The 19,773-nt window shown below is 35.3% G+C and overlaps 1 protein-coding gene across 2 annotated transcripts in view; it reads left to right on the top strand.

Annotated features, from left to right (window-relative positions):
* The window catches only part of NDFIP2 (Nedd4 family interacting protein 2), a 38,335-nt gene extending 20,527 nt beyond the window's left edge, over positions 1-17,808 (top strand). For both annotated transcript variants that reach the window (XM_063304669.1, XM_063304668.1), the window contains 5 exons: positions 3,126-3,213; positions 7,750-7,874; positions 9,065-9,131; positions 12,439-12,544; positions 14,136-17,808. In XM_063304669.1, the coding sequence (XP_063160739.1) occupies positions 3,126-3,213; positions 7,750-7,874; positions 9,065-9,131; positions 12,439-12,542 (384 nt within the window). In that variant the 3' untranslated portion in view covers positions 12,543-12,544; positions 14,136-17,808. The remainder of the gene's footprint in view (positions 1-3,125; positions 3,214-7,749; positions 7,875-9,064; positions 9,132-12,438; positions 12,545-14,135) is intronic.
* Positions 17,809-19,773: the final 1,965 nt, after the last annotated feature.

Below are 19,773 nucleotides of genomic sequence, written 5' to 3'. Positions count from 1 at the left end.
ACCCTTCAAATGAATCTTCAGAGGTTCTAGGGTTATAATTATTTAACAGGGAAATAGCCTGTTTAATTGCTTATTTTGGCAAGTAGCTTTTAATTATGAGAATCTCAGTAGCAAGTTGAAAGCGGTAAATAAAGATTTTGTTTGTTTCAATATTTTGGGAGTGTAGGAAGTGATACATGAATTAATATACTTTAAAGTATAATACTTCAGCTTATTGAAAGTATTTTTAAGAAATAAACCTAATGTTTAAGAATAATTACCATTTAAAAAAAATAGACATACACTGAGTAGATTTTTTTTGAAGTAACAGTTAAAATAGTGTAAAAACTGACCCTGTTTCCAAGGATAAGTACATGCTTTCTAAATTAGCTTGCATAATTCTGTTGAGTGTTCGTGTGCATATTTGTATTTCAAAATAAAAAACAGGCCTGAGAGAGATTATTTGTGAAGAGTGACAACTTCCGTGTTGTGCTGTAAAATTTAGTTCTTTGAAATTGCATGCAGATAACTGCTTTATATAAATTATAATACTGTAGGCAAAAAAAAAAATATATAGTGTCTGCTTAGACAACTTCATGTAACAATTTTTAGGAGGTTAGCACCCTCTGGTGTTTGAATGTCAGCAAAGCATTAATTTTGGAATGCTTTTTAGTACTTGCCCTAATTGTGGATTGAATGTTGATGTAGGTTACTATTATTGTTGCATGTTTGCATGGCCTTATGCTGTATGTCTTAATAGTTTCAAAATTTGGGGCTGGAAACTGTTAGTGAAATATCAGTTGCATACTTACTATATTTTATAATTTATCAACATTATGAAATTCTGAAGTAATGAGTATAAAATCATACCCTTCCCACATGCATCATTTGCATAGCACCCACCATGGCAAACATATAGAGTAGATAAAACGTTTGGCTTTCATGGTGAGTTCCTTACTGCCTTGAATTATGAATGTGTCTTCAGTGATCAACAATCTTATCAGCCTAGTATCTTTTTCTTTGTAATTTTAGGACTGATCTTAGCCTCCCTTTGGATACATTGATTGGACAATATCAGAAAATATAAATATCAAGTATTAAGAAACACAACTAAACTTTCAATCTGAATAGAAAGCACATAAGAATATTCTTATATTTGTATTTGCTTTCTATTAAATATAGAAAAATATTTCTGTTGAATATGTCTAGCGAAATACTCTGCCAATGGACATACATTAGGGCAAATATGCTGTAAGTGGCAGCCAATAACTGCACCTGTAAGTCTATGCACTTTTTTCAATGGAATATATGAAAAGAGGAAGACCTTCAATGCGACGGATTGATACAGTTACCACAACAATGGATGCAAACATTGGAACAGTCAGGCAGATGGCGCAAGACTGAATAGCATTTTGTTCTGTTATACGTAGGGGCGCTATGAGTCGTAAATGACTCGACGGCAACTAACAACAACAACATATGAAACTCATGATACCTTTATGCTGTGAGTTAGACATTCCTTTCTGCTTTCACCTATAAACAAGAAAAGGTTTCAAGTCACGAAATGAGATCAATTAATGTGTGTTGTTCTTAAGGGTCCAGTGGCTGGCTTACCATTGGAAGAGGAAATCAACATCATCTTTTTTTTCCCCCCTACAATATAATGTTCTTGACTGGTATTTCCCAAGAAAGCATGAAAATGAAACATAATTGCCTACAGAGAATCACAAAACATTCTGGAAATAGAATGACTTCCTTACTACCAAGAGACACTATCAAACGCAAGGACAACCTGGAATAGAACTGGCCCAGGAAACATTTCTGGTCTCTAAAAAACTAATTATAAATCTTCAAAGAAGCCTGATATCTGTTTAATTAAAATATAAAAGTATCTGGTCAGAACACCTTTTTAAAATAAGTTGCATAGCGCCCACTTGAGAATATTTCATTAATTCTGAGACTCCTCATTTATTACATTTACATTGCAAATCAAGTTTGATGATGGCATAAAATTTTGTGGAATAGCAAATATTCTAGGATTCAAAATGATGGGATAAAGAAATGGTGTGAACATAGCAGAAGAAATTTACTAGAAACAAATTCAAAGTAATAAACTTAGGAAACAAATCAAATACATCAGCAATAGATGAGAGTTATGTGGCTTAGTAAGAGTATGTGAGAAAAAGATCCTCAGATTGTAGTTGATCACAAACTGAATATAAATCAATTTGTGAGGAAAATAAGATTTGGGAGCCTTGAGCTGATCAAAAACAAAGATGGGATAAAAATCTAATAATAAAATAATATGTATTTACCCTCATATTTGTCATTTTGTAATGCCTCAAAGGCTGCTTTCTATTATAACTGTGGTTAGCACAATAATTGGTAAAAAGTGCTGTGTGCCATAGATCTATAGACCAGAACTGATTAAGGAAACCCCTAAACCTTATTATTTTTTTCATAAGATACTCTCAGCCCAAGTCACCTCACAGGGTTGTTGTGGGGAAAATAGGAAGAGGAAGGAGTAGTAGGTATGTTCGCTGCCCTGAGTTATTTATAAAAAATGGTGGAATGAATGAATGAATAAATAAATAAAGTCTCCTTTGAGTTAAGTTCAACTCCTGGAGACTTCATGGTCATGGCAGCAATACAAAAATAGTTTCCAAATGCCTTTTTCCAGGGTTTTTAAAAACTAGTCTACAATCCTGACCTTTTTTACCGGTCTCCAATTCAATGACACATCCTGCTGAATAGTATCCGGGTTCTGCCACCTCCTTCATGTAATCTTGCAAAATAGGCTAAAATGCTCTAACAGGCAAGCATATGAATTCTATATGCTACCTAATTTTAGATTAGTCAAGTAGACTTAGAGAAAGGCCATCTACCATTTTTATTCTAGAATATAACTTTAAAGCTGGGCCACACAACTGCTGATAAATGCAACATAAGATACATTTTGAAGATGTATTGTTGATTGGTTTTAATAACATTTTATGATAATTTATGTCTAACAATATAGACAACTGAAATACATCCCTTCAGTAATCTTGGTTTTATACATGGATTCCTGCTCCTGCAAAAAGTTGTGATTTACAAAATCTTACCCATTTTAGTTCTGTTAAAATGTGTTTCTTGTCTCCTTGAAGGAAGAAGAGTATCCCCCAAGAGATGACTTCAGTGACGCAGACCAGCTGCGTGTGGGGAACGATGGCATATTTATGTTGGCTTTTTTCAGTCAGTAATTTTTCTATTTGTTACTGCTTTAAGCTATTTTCATTTCAGGCAGGTTATTTCTCTGTTGGACATACATGTACATGCACTGCTGATAGAAGGCAGAAGTATTCCTGGTAGGCTATGGGTTTGGAGTGGGTTTGAGGAAATGTGGTTGTCTGTGCTATAAATGCTGTAAGATGCTCTCAGCCATCTAGACTTCATATTTTAGTTTAGTGTATTTATTGTATTTGTAACTCTTTTGATTTTAACTTTGTTTTTATTGTAAACCACCCAGAGTCCCTCCGTGGGAGGGAGATGGGCGGTGATAAAGTTTGATAAATAAAATAAAATAAAATAAATACTTTCAGTTAAGTTTAATCATTTCAGTTAAGATTTGGGAGGGTGGGGGGCTTGTTTTTTCTATTACAGAATAGTTGGTTACAAAGTACAGAATAACTGCTTATATTTTCAGATAAGTTTAGTTTTTATTGACATAAAATCCCAGACTAGGCTGCTTTTGGTCACTTAAGTTCCTTACATGGTCTCTTACTGATTGACATTGAACTTCTATTTCTATACGTATTTCTATATGTATGCCTTTCTGATTTTGAACTGTAGTTTGTAATTAAACTGGTTGTAATCCATTTGTGGTATGTGACTGCCACCTTATGACAAATTTGTTCATTACAACTTTAAAGTTCTAAGAGGCTTGTATTTTATCATACGTAAGATAAAGTAGTACGTGAATCAAATTGTATTAATATTACTGATTAATATTTCTGTAAATGCAAGTTGGCTGCTACATATTCTGGGAAAACAGTAAATCATGAAAATAGCTTAACAAGATAACAAGATAATATCTTGAAAGAAAGCCAGGTTTATGCATTTGCATAATGCAGTGCATAAAATATCCTCTGAAATATTTAAGATAGCTTTTTGAGTATTTCTTCTAAAGACCTTTTTTGAGCAATGTTTTACTGGGAGTGAGGATACAGCCATTTCCCTGTTCCCCATAATTTATACGTACAAGAACCATGAAGGACACATTTTTTTTTTTTAAAGACCAGATGCCCTTATTTTAATGCAGATTCCCATATTGATTTGCTAAAAGCATATTTTAAAAAATAACACAATTTATAAAATATGGCAGCTACAAATCCACCTAGGGACAGGCCTAAAATTACAGATTGAAAGGCCAGTATTAAGGCAATAAGCTCAGCACTAGAAAGTTCTCTGAACAAAGAGAACTGCCAACTCCATAGACTGTCCAGTCACTACCTGCCTAACCTAGGTAGGATATCCAACATTGTTCTTAATACAAAGGTAAACAAAAGCGGGGTAGAAAGTACTTGAGATACCTGTGTCTTAATTTTCAAGAGTTTGATAAATATTAGTATATTAGAAGTGAATGTGACTGTTAAGCCACAGTAACAGATGTTCCAATGTTGGTGCAAGTAGCAGAGATTTGGGTTTTTCAGCAGTAGCACAAACTCAGGAAGGATGAACTGCTTTGCCGAGATTGCCTTCACTCAGTAAGGAGGGAAAGTACATCTTTCAGGAGGGCTTTAAATTATAATACAAGGGGGAGGTAGTTGTAAAATAAAGTGAAAAATGGATTGAATATGGCCACAAAGCAAAGTGTTTTCAAAATTACTAGTTTAATGAAGAACTAAAGGAAATACAGGCATAAAAAAGGGAGGTTTAGCACAACACATCTATTCACTGCTTGAGATGTCTCTACACTAATGCATAAAGTATAGGTAACAAGCAAGATGAATAAGATAAAGTACAAAGGCACATATAATGTATTAGGAATTCCAAAAATATGGTGGAATGCACCATGTTTCTTGATGGGTACACTTTTTACAGGAATAAGCAACATGAGAGACAAAGTGGTATAGCATTGTATATCAGGAATGAACTTACATATACTGTAGGTCCACTAGAGTTATGGTAACACAAGTGTTGAAAGCATCTAGATTAAGATAAAAGGAAAAACTGAACAAAGGGGTATCTCGCTAGGAGTCTGCAATTAATACACTCATTTTTCCAGTTTCCTGCCTGGCACTCCCTAACATCCCTTACTTAGAGCATCTGCCTCCTCCCAAATTATTGCTTACCCACACTCTCACAACCTCCAGCCTTACTCGCAGCAAAGCCATCTAGCCAGGCCAGTATGTCATCAAAACAATTACCAAAATTCACAAAAGCAACCCGTTCCCTTTCCCAAGAACCTTATGAACCAGGGTCCCGGCTGAAGGAAGAGAATCCCCTGCCTGATCTCATCATTACAGGAAAGATGTCCACTTTTAACCCTCCATCTTTCACATGGGGGAAAATTGATAGACAGCAGTATTCTCCAATTATTCCCACAGTCTATTTCCATGATTCTGCAGTACCAGGCAGGATCCAAACAGAACTCATCCTCTAGCTGCAATCAAGCAGTGGCTTTCTGTACAGGTTTCTACTCTTTCGCCAGGATACATCTGGTTGGATGTTCTGGTCTCCACTTTGCATCCCTCAGCCTTCCCTCCAAAGGCCAGCACACCAAGGCCAGCCTCTTCCTATTCTAGGAGATTGATTCTCTCAGCCTGTCACCGCTAGTCTTCTCTTTTGCTGCCCACCAACTCTGAGCTACCAACTTTGACAAGCTCACTGCGATTAAATTCACAGTGCACTGCCAGACCCACCGTGACACCAGGGCAGCATTTATTTGGCATGTGGGTACCCAAACCGTTCAACCTCTGCCATTTCCATTGGTCTCCGGAGCCCAGCCACACCCCAGGCAGGTCTGAAACAAGATATAATCTCACTCTGTCTATGGTAGTTAGAGAAGGAGGAGGGAAAAGTATCTCTGTTAAAACTGGCTTTTGGAAGTAAGTTTAGATACTACTTCAGATGTTTTGATAAATGCATTTTTGTGGACAGAACACTGCATTCCTGTTGGAATTGGTTCATAGAACCATGTGAGAATGTTGCACTTGCATTTAGAAATGATAAGGCTGTGGCTGTTTGAAGCAGGCTGTAATAATGAAGTTCTGAACCTTTTATGTACCCAGGGTTTATCTTCATGTCATCTTTCAAAGGAGAGCCTTGTTTTTCTTGATGCATTTTCTTTATATTAGAGGTATAAAGTAGCCAGACTTATAACATAGAGTTGTAATTGCTGCCTTGTTCTTTTTTTGCATATTTTTAAGATACACAACTTTAGCTTATATTATCACAAATAAACAAATCTTTATTACAGTCAAAGGCCAGCATAAGGAGGGTCAGATACAGTTAGTTAAAAGCATAGAAGGTACATTAAAATCTGATATAAGGAGCTAAAACACAAAAGTACATTAAAATCTGATATAAAAAGCTAAAACACAGAAGTCTAGAGAAAAAGGAAAGGAAAGGAAATCTAGAGGGAGAGGTAGGAGCATTAGATGAGTGTGGGGGAGCATAAAGGTTAGTATATCTGTAAATACAGTACTCTAGTATATTAAAATAAATGCTAGTTTATGGCACCGGTCATCATCTGGCAAATTTTAAGCGCTGCTGTGCAGAACCTGGCAACGTTGTATGCTGTAGCAGGGTTTGTATCTGACAGCAGCAGGGAGGTATAAAATCATCCTGAGCACCCTGGGTATTTATACAGTTATGGTAAGATGAGGCTAGTATGAATGTCTCTGTAATACAGGCACTGGAGGAGCACGTGCTCTGTTGTTTCTATGTGACCAGAGTCACAGGGTAAGGAGTCTTCCTGTATCGGCCTTCAAGGACAGCTGAGGGGAGGGCGTGACATTGTGCCAGAATGAACCCCTTCCAATGGTTGGGTACCTCGGGTTTAGTCAAGCATGTCATTAGGGAGGCAGAGTTGGATTCACTGCAATAAAGGTTGGGGACCTGGCTAGATCCAATTGGCACTCTGGGTCTGCTATACACTGTGTAATGAATGCTTTGGCCTGATCATATCCCATGCTGAGTAGTAGTCCTGGAGAGAAGCCCAAAGCTGAGATTTTAGTTGCCACTGCCTGTTTTCATGTGGACTGAGAGTCATCCATCATAGTTAATGGGGCAAGGCCAAGGGGTGCTTATATTATAGATTATTCACTGAAAGCATTTAAATGTCCAGCTGATTCACAGCACAACTGTATGTCAGATTAGGGGCCAACAACACTTTTAAGCATTAACGTTAACAATGGCAAAAATCATTCTCATATATTTATTTTTTTATCCATCCCTCTCAATTAGAAGCCTCAAATCATGTAATTCTCATCTAAAAATTTGTTGATTTCTTATCTGAAATATAAGATCTCATGCAGGAACACCAAAATCTCATGATAAAGACCATTTTTAAATTAATTTTTTATTTCACTTTGGGTTTCCGTGGGCAAGATCTAGAGGTATGAAAAGTCTGCCTTGCCAACACCTGATATCAAGCTTCTATCCTAAGTAGTTTAACTGTTAATAATTGCCTTAAGTTTGAAAAACATTTAAACACTCAGATTTAAGAGTTACTGGTTTTCCACTCGAGTGTTAACAGAAATGTGTGTTTTGTTTTGTTTGTTTTAGTGGCATTCATTTTCAACTGGATTGGATTTTGCTTATCATTCTGTATAACTAACACCATAGCAGGAAGATATGGAGCTATCTGTGGGTTTGGATTGTCTTTGATCAAATGGATTCTTATTGTCCGAGTGAGTTTTTGTATTTTTGTATTTTGCTTTTTGGTTTTAATATGCAAGCATGATTTCTTTAATTATATATTCTTTAGTGTATTATGGCTGATAGATTATTAGTTCCAATCTAGTAAAAAATCAACTTATGGGAGTATAAATTCTATTGTAAATTGCCACAAAATTTAAAAGGCTGTTTTATGTGGTGTTATTAGGACTTCTGCCTTTATACTTCCTGTTTTCATCCTTAGTTAGCTTTGAGTACCTTTTTTTTTTTTTTACTGAAATACGAATATGATTTGATACGTGTTATGAATTATGTAGCTTGAGTTATATGTTGTGGCTTTATTTCCATTGATCAAACAATACAGTATTACAAGTCTCATTATTGTGAAAGTTATTAAAAATTGTCTGATTCTTATCCTTGCAGTAATTAAATCATTGTAAAATGACCCCATACATGTGTTGATTAAACAGATCTTAATGGGAGAAGAACAGTATCTTCAGTGGCTTGGAGTGCTATGTTTTGCAGAAGATCAGGGCCTGCTCTAGGATTGAAAGGGGCTTATGTCAAAGTGCTGTCCTATGGATCTCTTACAATCATTTTCCCTATTCATCATTCCATTTTTTTTTTCTTGGCTCACTAATTCATATACATTGGTAGGAGGAGGAATGATAGTTTTAAGATCTTATTTTATGTGTGTGTTGGGGAAGAATCTCCATTGCCAGAAGATGTGGCTGCCATTTCTCCTTCCTACAGTAATCTAGAATTACTTAGTCTGCATGGTGATACTAGACAAGAAGGCATGTTCTAGGCAATGCTAAAACAAAGTATAAACCAAAGTAAAGGTGATCCATTTCATTTCATAAATGTTAGTTCAGGTCAAGAACTTTTTATAAAACTCAGGGAATAGCACATGGCTTTTTTGTCTATATTAAAATAAGCAAACTAAGTTCTTTGTTTTTATTAAGCGTGTTTTGGGTTGGGTTTGGGTATACCATAAGTCAGTATGCACAACCAATAATGACAGTTCCCCATGAAATATTTTATATTAGTTAGTCAGGCTGACTAAAAATGAGTATTTGGTCATTAGATATCTTCCTAAAATTTGACAGTATAGTGTATGTCCAAAATGTATCTCTGTTATGTCAGTAATTTCATATGTGACAATCATCATTTTAACTTACACCTTGGCTTGTTTTCCTATCAGTTCTCAGATTACTTTACTGGCTATTTCAATGGACAGTACTGGCTTTGGTGGATATTTCTTGTACTTGGTAAGTGCTGATCAAAAGCTTTAATTTTTTTTAAATTTTAACTCCATATAAAATCCAAAGCCAATTTTAAGAAAGAATGTCTATATTATGAGTGTGTGTATGTGTATTTATCAGTACCAAGAGTGGATCTAACTGCCTGAAAAGTCTATCACAAATCAACGCTATAAGCAGAATTTTTATAGTGTGGTAAAATGCTTGAGAATTGTAAAAGTATGACTTTGAGGGACTTGATTTCCATGCTGAAAGTGTGATAGGTAACTCAAGGTTTTGTAGTCTCTGTGGTAGTTATAGAATGATCTGAAGCTGTCTTTAGACTGGGTTGGACACATTCTTAATTACTGTTTGCTTTGGACCACTAAAGGGATGGCCTGGATATGGGAGTTCAAAAGTAGAGATATGACTACTCCTTAAATAACTTTCTTTGGATCCAAAAGCTTATGATAACTATTACACACTTACGATTACCAACTTTTGGGGGCAAGGTGTTGGAGAAGACTGTCAGTGCACTGCAGCTGTTCTTAGAAGAAACATCATTTTGATCTATTCTAATCCAGAAGATCTTGCTTGTTTCCCTGCTTGTTCTCACCTGCTTGTTCTCACAGCACTCTTCTGAATCATCTCCATGAGATGTTGATTGGAGGCACCATTCTGTAACGGTTCCATTCCTACTTATAAGTATTATTTCAGAGAGTAGTACTGGGTAACTAACTACCTTGGCATCCTGAAACTATACTGTGGATGCTGTACAGTGTACAGCAATCTCTTATAGTAGATACCTTTTAACATTTATATGAAGAAACTATGAGCAGTCATTAGCAGTTTGAGATTAGCTGTCATATGTTGATGTTACTCAGCTGCACCATAACACTGGAATCAGGAAAAAAGCTTGCATGCCTAGGGTGTGTGCTATGTGTAATAATGGATTGAGGACCAGTAGATTGAGTTTGAATCCCCCAAAGATGGAGACCTTATGGATGCATGCTCCCCAGGTATAAAACTGTGCTGAATGGGATTACAATTCCTTAGAAGAAACATTATGTAGTTTGGGAGTACTTCTAAAGTCATCATTTTTTAGAGCACCAAGTAATCTCTTTGGCTAGAAAAGGCTATTAGTAGTTTAGTTTGGTTTACCAGCTACATTCTTACCTAGACAAGGATACTCTAGCTATCATTGTCCATGTACTAGTAACCTCATATTTGGATTACTGCAATGCACAGTGTGCAGGGCTGTTCTTATATTTGATTTGGAAGCTGCAACTGGTGAAAAACACAGTGGCCAAATTCCTTAGAGGGTCACCAGCCATGCTAATATACCTGTGGTGAAGGAACTACACTGGCTGCTAATAAGCTACTGGCTCAGCTCAAGGTTTTATAATTGGGGTGTAAAGTAATAAACAGTTTGGAACCAGGTTGCTTTGTGGAATACCTTCCTGATTACATATTTCTCTGATTATTAAGAACAAAAGGAAAGTTCTACTGTGGATGCCAAGAATTGTAGATTGTCATCTTTGGGTTTCTTGAGGCTAGTTTTCTTGGTGGTTGGGCCTTTCCTTTGCTGTCTTCCATATTATCTCAAGAACAGGTCCTATTATATTAAGTTCCTTTTGAAGTCCATCTTGTAACTTGGTAGGGACAGGTTTTGTTTATATTTTTTCTTTCCCAACTATTTTTAATATATACAGTATGTTCTAACAGTTGGATTGTAATCCATTTAGAGCTATTTTATGAGAAGCAGTATACACCCGCTCCTCGTTTAGTGACCAAGCCCCATTCCAATGATGAAATGGTCGCCAAGTGAACACATGACAGAGAGAGATGCTGCGAAGACCACTGGTTGCTGCTATCTCATTCAAATAAAGTTCTCTCATACAGCTGTGCCATTATTACTCTCACTCTGGGGTGCGTTGTCAGGTGCACAAAATTTGGTTGTGAATGTGCGCATTGGTCAGAAAATGAATTTTTATTACTGTCATATTTGTGAATGGTCACTAACCAAGGTAATCGCTAAATGAGGAGTTGGTGTTTAAATCTTTTAAATAAATATTACTTATTTTTATACAGTTATCACAAGTGATCGTTCACTTATTCAGCTATGAGTTGTCAGCATGTGCAAAATAATTCTTTAATGCAAAATGTGAACCATGGAAGATTTAATTCTTTTTGAAAAAATAACATGTTTATGTGAAATTTTTTATGCCATATGTACCATCAAAAATATTTTTTGAATTTTGATTAAAGTTTATGGATTTCATTGTTATTATGTTAGACCATCTTCCTTTGATTATGATCTTAGTTAGAAACTGTGTTGAAGTTAGACTTTTTTTCTGAATGGCTTGATGCATTTTTATTGTCCTTTTTAATTGAATTCATTGTATCTAAAATATGTAACTGTAGCAACAGTTAAACACTTTCGAGTATTAAACTTCGAAATGAAATGTATGCTTTTGTATGTAAGTTGTTTAGTCTTAATAATTTTGTGTAAGGACTGCATGAAAAATTCTTGCTGACAGTCCAGAAATTTACCATTTTGAGGAAATTGGATGCATTAGGACCAGGAGGGGCACATCCAGCTCCCAACAAGGGTCAACCACCATAGACACCAATGCTGTTTCCATATTATGGCCAGACCTGAACCATGACTGAAAGGGGTCCAGATAATCTGCTCCCCCCACTACTTTCTAAACAACCATCCCTATAAAAAGAGGGCTGAAAGAGGGTGATAGTTGTCTATCACTGGGAAAGGTTTTTTCTGAAGGGGTTGAACCATTGCCTCCTTAAAGATAGCATATACAACCTCTTGTATGAGAAAGGATATTGATTGCAATTTTACAGTGAAAGTTTTTTCTCCTGTCATTTGTTTTCTAAGAGCTCCACAGTTTGGATGAAAAATTCTTGTTCCTGAAATTAAATCTTTCATTGTAAAATAAAATACCACAAATATTTAATAAAATGCAAATTAAATCACTTTATTTCATCAGTGATCCAATTACTAAAGTATTTGTTTCAAACCTTTTAGAAAATAACTTCATTTTTAAAGGTTTTTAAGTATGACTAAACTTTACTGAACAGGACCTTTCACCTTTCATCTGAATTATCGTTTGCAACTCCTCTTGTGCTTCCCACTTAGAAAGCAGTCTTTCATTTCATTTTCCATGATTCTTTGATGTAACTGTAAATGTATCAGTACCTAAGTGTAAAATGGCAAGTTACTGAATATTTCAATCCTCTTAATTTGATATTGATATTTATAGTGTCCTGTTACAAATTAATGTTTTTAAATATTTCATACTCTTGTTTCTGGTTTTAGGCCTCCTTCTATTTTTCCGAGGTTTTGTTAATTATCTGAAAGTCAGAAATATGTCTGAGAGTATGGCAGCTGCTCATAGAACAAGATTTTTCTTCTTGTATTAGAGGTAAGCAATGTTGCTCCCTTTATAAATAAATACCTAAAATGTATATCTGCCTGTAGTATAGGCATGCTGTGCTGAAGTGGATGCAAAATGAATACCTGTATGACTATTTTACATTTTAATGTTTTTATTACAGTAAGAGCTGTTGTGGAAAAGAAAGTTGGTGACATGTGTAATTTGTGGTTTTTCTGTTGGGTTCACGCACAGAAATAGGACCTGATTTTTTTCCCTAGCCATTACAAGGAATTGGAGCACCCTGCATAAAATCTCTTTCAAGTGTTCATAGTGTAAATCAGATTCTTAAAATACCCTATTAATATCTGAAAAGTTTAATGTATGTATTTTATAATCAAATCTCAAAGAAGATAATGAGATTTATGGATAGTTTTAAGAGTTTAATATATTCATTATAAAAGTGTTTATGTATTCTTACAGATTTCAGAGCACTTGACATTTAAGGCCAGAAATGCAGTAATACAAATTAATCCAGTGTTGTTATTCACTTATTTCAAATCTGTGATATGTGTATTGTAGGTTGAAAACAGCTGTTTGGTGTCTTAAGAAATTAAATAAGCAACTTAGATGAATTCTCCCAAGGAGCTTAAATCCTATAATGGGGAGGAAAGAGCAAAGAGAAGGAGAGATAAGAAAGGGGCAAATGGTGTTATACCTCCTTAAAGCTTAGTTACAATTGGAGATTGAGAAGATAAACCAAAGATTGTATGGAAAACTTTGGTTATAAAAGGGAATGAAGGAAAAGCTGAGGTAAGCAGACCACATACATACTCAAGATTATAGTTCAACTGGAACTTCAGTGGGCTACAATTATAAAATTGGAGATCAGTTGAAGGGACAGAGAAAAACCCTGGACTAACTTACCAAACTTAATAGTTATCAATGTTTAAAATTAATGCATTTTCTATTGATTATTATTTAAGAGGATTTTGAAGATAGAAATTGCAGCCCACCAATTTATCATGACCCCACATTAATTAATTCCAGTGAATCTTTTAAAATTATTGTAATAGCCAGTACTGTGACAGCAGCCTTCGAAGTACTTCATGGTGTAGATAAAAAAGAAAATTGCAGTATAAATGTATTACAAAAAAAAATAAAAAATAAAAGCATGCATATAATTCTAGATGACAAAGAGCTTAGCATTTTAATGCTAGAGACTTGTTTAAACAGAGGGATTTGTGGCACTTTGGAAAAGTATGCAAAATTCTGCATGCCTGATAAATGGATGTTCCAGTTGGGCTACCGCTGAAAACTCTTACTACAGTACTAACTGATCAAGCTTCTGGTGTTGTTCGAGTTTCCAAAAGAGATTCTTTTTTAATTTATTTATTTTGACACTCACAGAAGTAGGAGAACATGAGAAGCATGCAGCCCTTTGACTTGTAGACTAGTGAAGTACTTTCTATTCCCTGAAATAGCTTCAAGCTTCTTTGTGTATGCTTGACAATTTACATAATCAAGTAGCATCTTTAATTACTACAATATATGACAACATCTGTGGATTAGGAACTTCTTGTTTATCCACTCAATCCAGTTCATGTATACTGTGATATAACCCTTCCTTTTTTATTCACAGACTGCACCGACCAGACATTCCTTTCTCTTACCAATGTGAACTTCCAGCCAATCTATTACCTTCCAAGTGAATAGGGGAAGATGACTACTATATCTGAAGCAGGATCCTTTTTGCCGCTTAGTGAATGACAGAGTGGTTTATGCTTAAGTGCCAGTTCTGTTCATTCTAGTAAATATTTATATTAAGCATTGCCTTTTGTCTTGCACATATATACATATATATATGTGTGCTAATCAGCAAGAACTTTTAAAAGAATAAAGTTCATGCATATAGTCTGCTAAGCAGCTGAATACAGTTAGACTTAACTAAATTGTGTTTGACTCTGGAATATTTTTAAGGGGTAACCATTTTTCACAGTATTATGTACTATCCATTTGTTGGTCTATTGATTTGTTGGATGCAGACAACTTGTACCAAATGGTAAATTGCTTGGGACTCTGCTGGGATATATATTACATTCATCCAATTATGCACATAGAACATTTTTATCATACAATTTGTTGCTCTATAGATACATGTTGAAAAGCTTTCTATTGAGGGCTGAACAAGGTTGTCCCTGTACACTTTTTTTGTGGTGGTTTAATTGTGTAAATCAGCCTCTTCATAGATTTTGGCAATATAATAGGGTAAAGTATATCGGACTTTTAAATCACTGCCATTTTGAAATTCAGGAGGAGCTAATTCTCGAAGAATGCATTAAGCTACAGATACTGTACAGCTTAATAAATACTGGTTTGATTCTTATGAGAATACAGTTGCAGCTATCCTGCTACCATCTTACATAATGCTGGGAACCAGAGAACAAATAGAAGTAAAATCACAAGGGGGAGGCTGCATCTGATTCAGTTGTCAATTTAAGGAGGAGTTCTATTTTTTAGTTCTTCCCACATTATTTGTGCATTTTTGCCTTGACAGAGAAACTTGGGCTTAAGCCCCATTGGAATAATAGCTGTTCAGGTTACAGATATTTGGGGAAAAGAGATATGCAAATTACAGCTCTTCTCATAAATTGAGCTGCTTATGGGTAATTCAGCTAGATAATTGATTGATATAAGCCCCCACAAGAAAGCTTTAAGCATACTTCTATCAGGCCAAAAGAATTAATATGTGGATATACTGAACAAGTATATATTCTAAATGCATGACTGAAGGATGAATTTGGATCCCATTTCTGTGGAAAAATCTAAATTCATTCTCTTGTTTATCATCTCGTTAGCTCTAGCATAAATGATTCCTGCATTTTTCTTGCTTAATATACCGTATCTCTGCCTCACTCTTCCCCATCCTGCTACAGCAGTGTTTCTCAACCATAGCAACTTCAACATACGTGAACTTCAACTCCCAGAATTCCCCAGTCAACATGCTGGCTGGGGAATTCTGGGAGTTGGAATCCACATATCTTAAAGTTGCCAAGGTTGATAAACACTAGCCTACATTTGCAAGGTACAACTGAAGAATAGGAATGTATGTTCTCTAAGCATTCCAGCCAGTCGTCTTTTGGCAAAGGGAAGATACAGGGGAGACCTGCACCACTCCCAGTTGAAAGGACAATGTAGTATTTCAACATGGAATATCATTTTGCATTGTTGTTAGGCTATGTGAAGATATTTACATAATTATTTAAAGAATAGCCCAAGCAGCTTTAAAAAGTTCTGTTTTTCATGCCAATAAAGCTGAGCTTAGATTCATTCTCAGTAGGCTTTCTTTCTTTCTTTCTTTCTTTCTTTCTTTCTTTCTTTCTTTCTTTCTTTCTTTCTTTCTATTGCAGAAATGTAAGAAATTTAGTACTTATGATATTCACATACAATAATATTTCTTTTGAGTTAACAAATATGTCTAGGGCTTTATGGGAAGGCAGTGGGAATAAATGTATTTATACCTTCCTTAAGCATCTCTGGGACTTAGCACTCTGGTATGGAGAGAGATGAACTCTCAAATGGTTGTAACAAGCCTCATCTCGGTTTCCTGCCAATCACTAATCACTCAGTATTTTTGGAGTGGGAAATGCACCTTTATTTCTTAATTTGAGTTCTTGCACTCTTAACATTTTCATATAACATAAAGCGGAAATGTGTGTTGTTTCCTTTAGTTCTATATCAACTTTTGTATCCATTGTATGCATAAGGTGGACAATTTATATTCTTTAATATTTCAGCATTATTTAAAAAACGCTAGGATTTGGAGAGCAAATGCCCATTCCTGCTTTGAATGAAAACAAAATTCTGTTAAGAGTTCCTGTGTATTTTTCTCTGAATTCTTCAGTATTTGTTCTTCCTTCCCACTCCCTCCTCCACATAATTTGTTTTCTGATTTTTTTTTTTTTTAATTTTATTTGGGTTTTGGAATAAAGGCTTCTGGTTTTTACATTAAAAAAAAACTTTTCTACACCTCTTTTGTAAACAAAATGATGAATCAGCTGTACGCTTTCTCCTTCGGACTTTTTTTTGCAATTTCATATGTACAATTTTGTTTCGGTTTGAGGCAGTATTGGAGCAATGCATTGGCAAAGAATATTTAATCTTCTCTTACATGCCGTCTTTTCATATTAAATTATACAGACCCCCTAGCTAGCAAAAGATGCAGATATTACATAAAAGGAGAATGCAGTCATTGCCTACTGTATATATATGGAGATAAATCATTTTATGATAAACCTTTAGGGTTATATGTACAATACTAGAATAGGAACAAAAACAAACATGACAGGAATATGAACAGTGAGAAGAAGCAATTTTCTATCACTACAGTTGTGTCCTCCTGTAGGCAATTAAGAATGCAAAAATATGTCCATATCTACTTTGCATTCCTGAAACTGAAATCACATTTTTCTGTAAAAGAATAGCTTCAGCTATTTTTTTAAAGGCTATGGATCATGCAATAGTATTGTTGGAGTTTTGAATCCTCAGTCCAAGAGTGAATTTATTTTAAAGCAAATATATTTAATTTCTCAGAAAACAAAACAAAAAAAGTTCTACCAGGGCAGTATGTTGTCTTTGCAAGAAACAATATAAACATGCCGATTGGTAGTGCTATAAATAATAATTTGCCACAAGAATGCGTGATTTATGTCAAATTTATAATGATTGGATATTATTTCCAACAATTATTTCTCTTATGAAGACTAATAAAAAGCAATGGACTTGGTTTTAGGATATGTTAAGTATAGATTTAACATGTTTATTTAAACTACATTTTAAAAACTGGATTAAATTTAAAACAGGCATTTAATAGAACAGCATTACAGAAATATTTAAACCTGATCTTTCTCTAGTTTTCATGACTTCCATCCATTTCTACAAGTGGATGGACCAAAATGTCTTGAGATGCTTTATCATAGCTACAGGCAGGGCCTTAATGCATAACCCTGAGTTCTTTATCCAAAATTCTCATCTGTATTAGAAATCCAAATAGCACACGTCCTTAACAGCCCAACCATAAAATTTTGCTTTGCAAATTGAAGTTCAGTTTCAGCTCAATCCAGACAAATGTGAAAACCAAATTCATAGATAACTTCACTTGTAAACAGTTGGGGGGGGGAATTAGCAAGATTGAGATAATAGACTACAAACTTTTGATGACTTCTGGCTGTATTGAATCGGTCGAGCCATGATGCAAAAAGTTATGTTTTTATTAGATATTATGCTATTACAATAAACATTTAATTCTGTCTTCACATTTGTATTGATCTTACTTAAATGGAGTCTCTGGACATGTAATTAGATATAAATTATAATTTCTAGATATGTGTACTACTTTTTTTGGTATGTAATTGAGAACTGTAAAAAAAAACAGTCACAATTTCCCATGAATTATATGGAATTCTCGGTTCCTTGATTTCTGAAGTGCATGCTCTCTTCATTTGTTTCTCCTCTCATTTTCCCTCTGGCCTGGAGCATGCAGTGGTTGAAATGTAATAATTACTACTAAAGGAGAACATTTGAAAGTGGCTTATATATCAGAATATTGATGGAATAAGTAGAATCAAGGGGATTTGATTGTTTTAGGTATAAAAGGTATAGTTATAAAATACATAGATCCTAATATGAATGCCATATTAGGAAGTACAGCTATATAAGAGATAAGGTTTAGACTATAACAATCTTGAAAACTGTGGAAATAAACAGCTAAGGAAAACCTGGAATGAGTGACTTTCAGTACCTTTACCCTAATAAATTTATGTTCAGCAATTGGGCCTATGTATGTATCTTGGTTTCAGAGGGAAGTATTTTTTGAGGAGTCAAGGTCTTAATGCTAACAGATGTAAAACTACAAAGGGGAGAAAATGAGTAGATTTCCCACGGCCAGTGTGTTGCTGTTACATGGAACAAGCTGTAATTTAACACTTTTTTTTTTTTTTGCCAAGAAAACAACTGGAGGGACACTCAATGTGAACATGTCTATGTCATCCTTTTACACATTAGTGATAATATGGCTTCAGTTTTCCATGTAAGAAGTAGCACTGGTCCCCTGTCTCTGTATGGAGAAGATAGAGGGGCCAAATCTTGATGTTTTTGTGGAGACAATAGCATACTCTGGTATTCCCCCTGCCCCTTACAGTATTTCCCTTGCCCATTTGTGATTAGGTTAGTTGGACCTGTGAAAAATATTTTCCAGAACTTGGTTTGTATCATACCCTTTATGTCAAGCCTTCAAAGTAGACCAGGTCAGGAAACACACACTGCTTGAACGAGATCACGATCGTATAATAGAAATCTTGAAAGCATGGCAGAGATTGTTTCTCATACTAAAGAGAATTAAGGCAGCACAATCTTGAGTTTTTTTTCTTACTCTAACCAGGCTAAGCTGATGTTTGCTTAAGGATCACTGAAATCCTCCTCCAAGGCTATCTGCTATCTGAATGCTCCTCTACACCACTAAACTCTGACTGTAAAATCTCAGCCAACCTGGACCAAGGGTTCTGGCAAGATGTAGGTTGTGATAGTTTTGAAATTCATCTGGTGATGCTGGTTCACAAGAATGGACAAGCAAATACTAAGAGGAAAAAGCCATTTAGTTTCTTATTGCTGTTACCAATAGTTTCACTGTGATGTTAAATAAATCACAATTGGTTTAATTCTAAGCTACATAAAGATAAGCCATAGCCATAATTTAAAAATCACATAAGCAGCATAAGTCAAAAGCAATAAACCAGATATAATGAACTTTGAGTCTAATATTGTTTCATAACCTGATTGTCATTATGTGGAGGCCATTGGTAGGGCTAAGTTCCAAGGAAGTCACTTTGGAGACTTCCGTGCTTCGTGTTCGTCCATCAGTTTACAACAATTCATTCACACTTATTTGCAGAAGTGCTACCAGTGGTGAGGATGATGAGAAAAGTGACTTCAGAATTAATCCAGAGGATCCTGTACATACAGCACACGCTCTAGCACATACCTTCAGTTTCCAGGACCACTTATGTTTCAAACGGTGGAGGAGGTGTGAGACTAGACTGAAGCTGCCATAATCTTAAAGATGGGACAGGCAGATAAGCAGAGAGAACAAAAGCCAGGAATCTTGTCAAAAAGAACCCTTTGGGGAGGTAGGTTAAAAAGGAAAAAGTCGTTAGGGATCAAAGGAAAATTGTCACCTGAAGCAGACAAAGGAGACTAGGCCTGAGCACACAGAACCTCCCCCT

Source organism: Candoia aspera, chromosome 5 (assembly GCF_035149785.1).
Source record: "Candoia aspera isolate rCanAsp1 chromosome 5, rCanAsp1.hap2, whole genome shotgun sequence".
NCBI lineage: Eukaryota > Metazoa > Chordata > Lepidosauria > Squamata > Boidae > Candoia > Candoia aspera.
The sequence above is the reverse complement of the archived record's forward strand: the minus strand, read 5'-3'. Positions and strand labels throughout refer to the sequence as shown.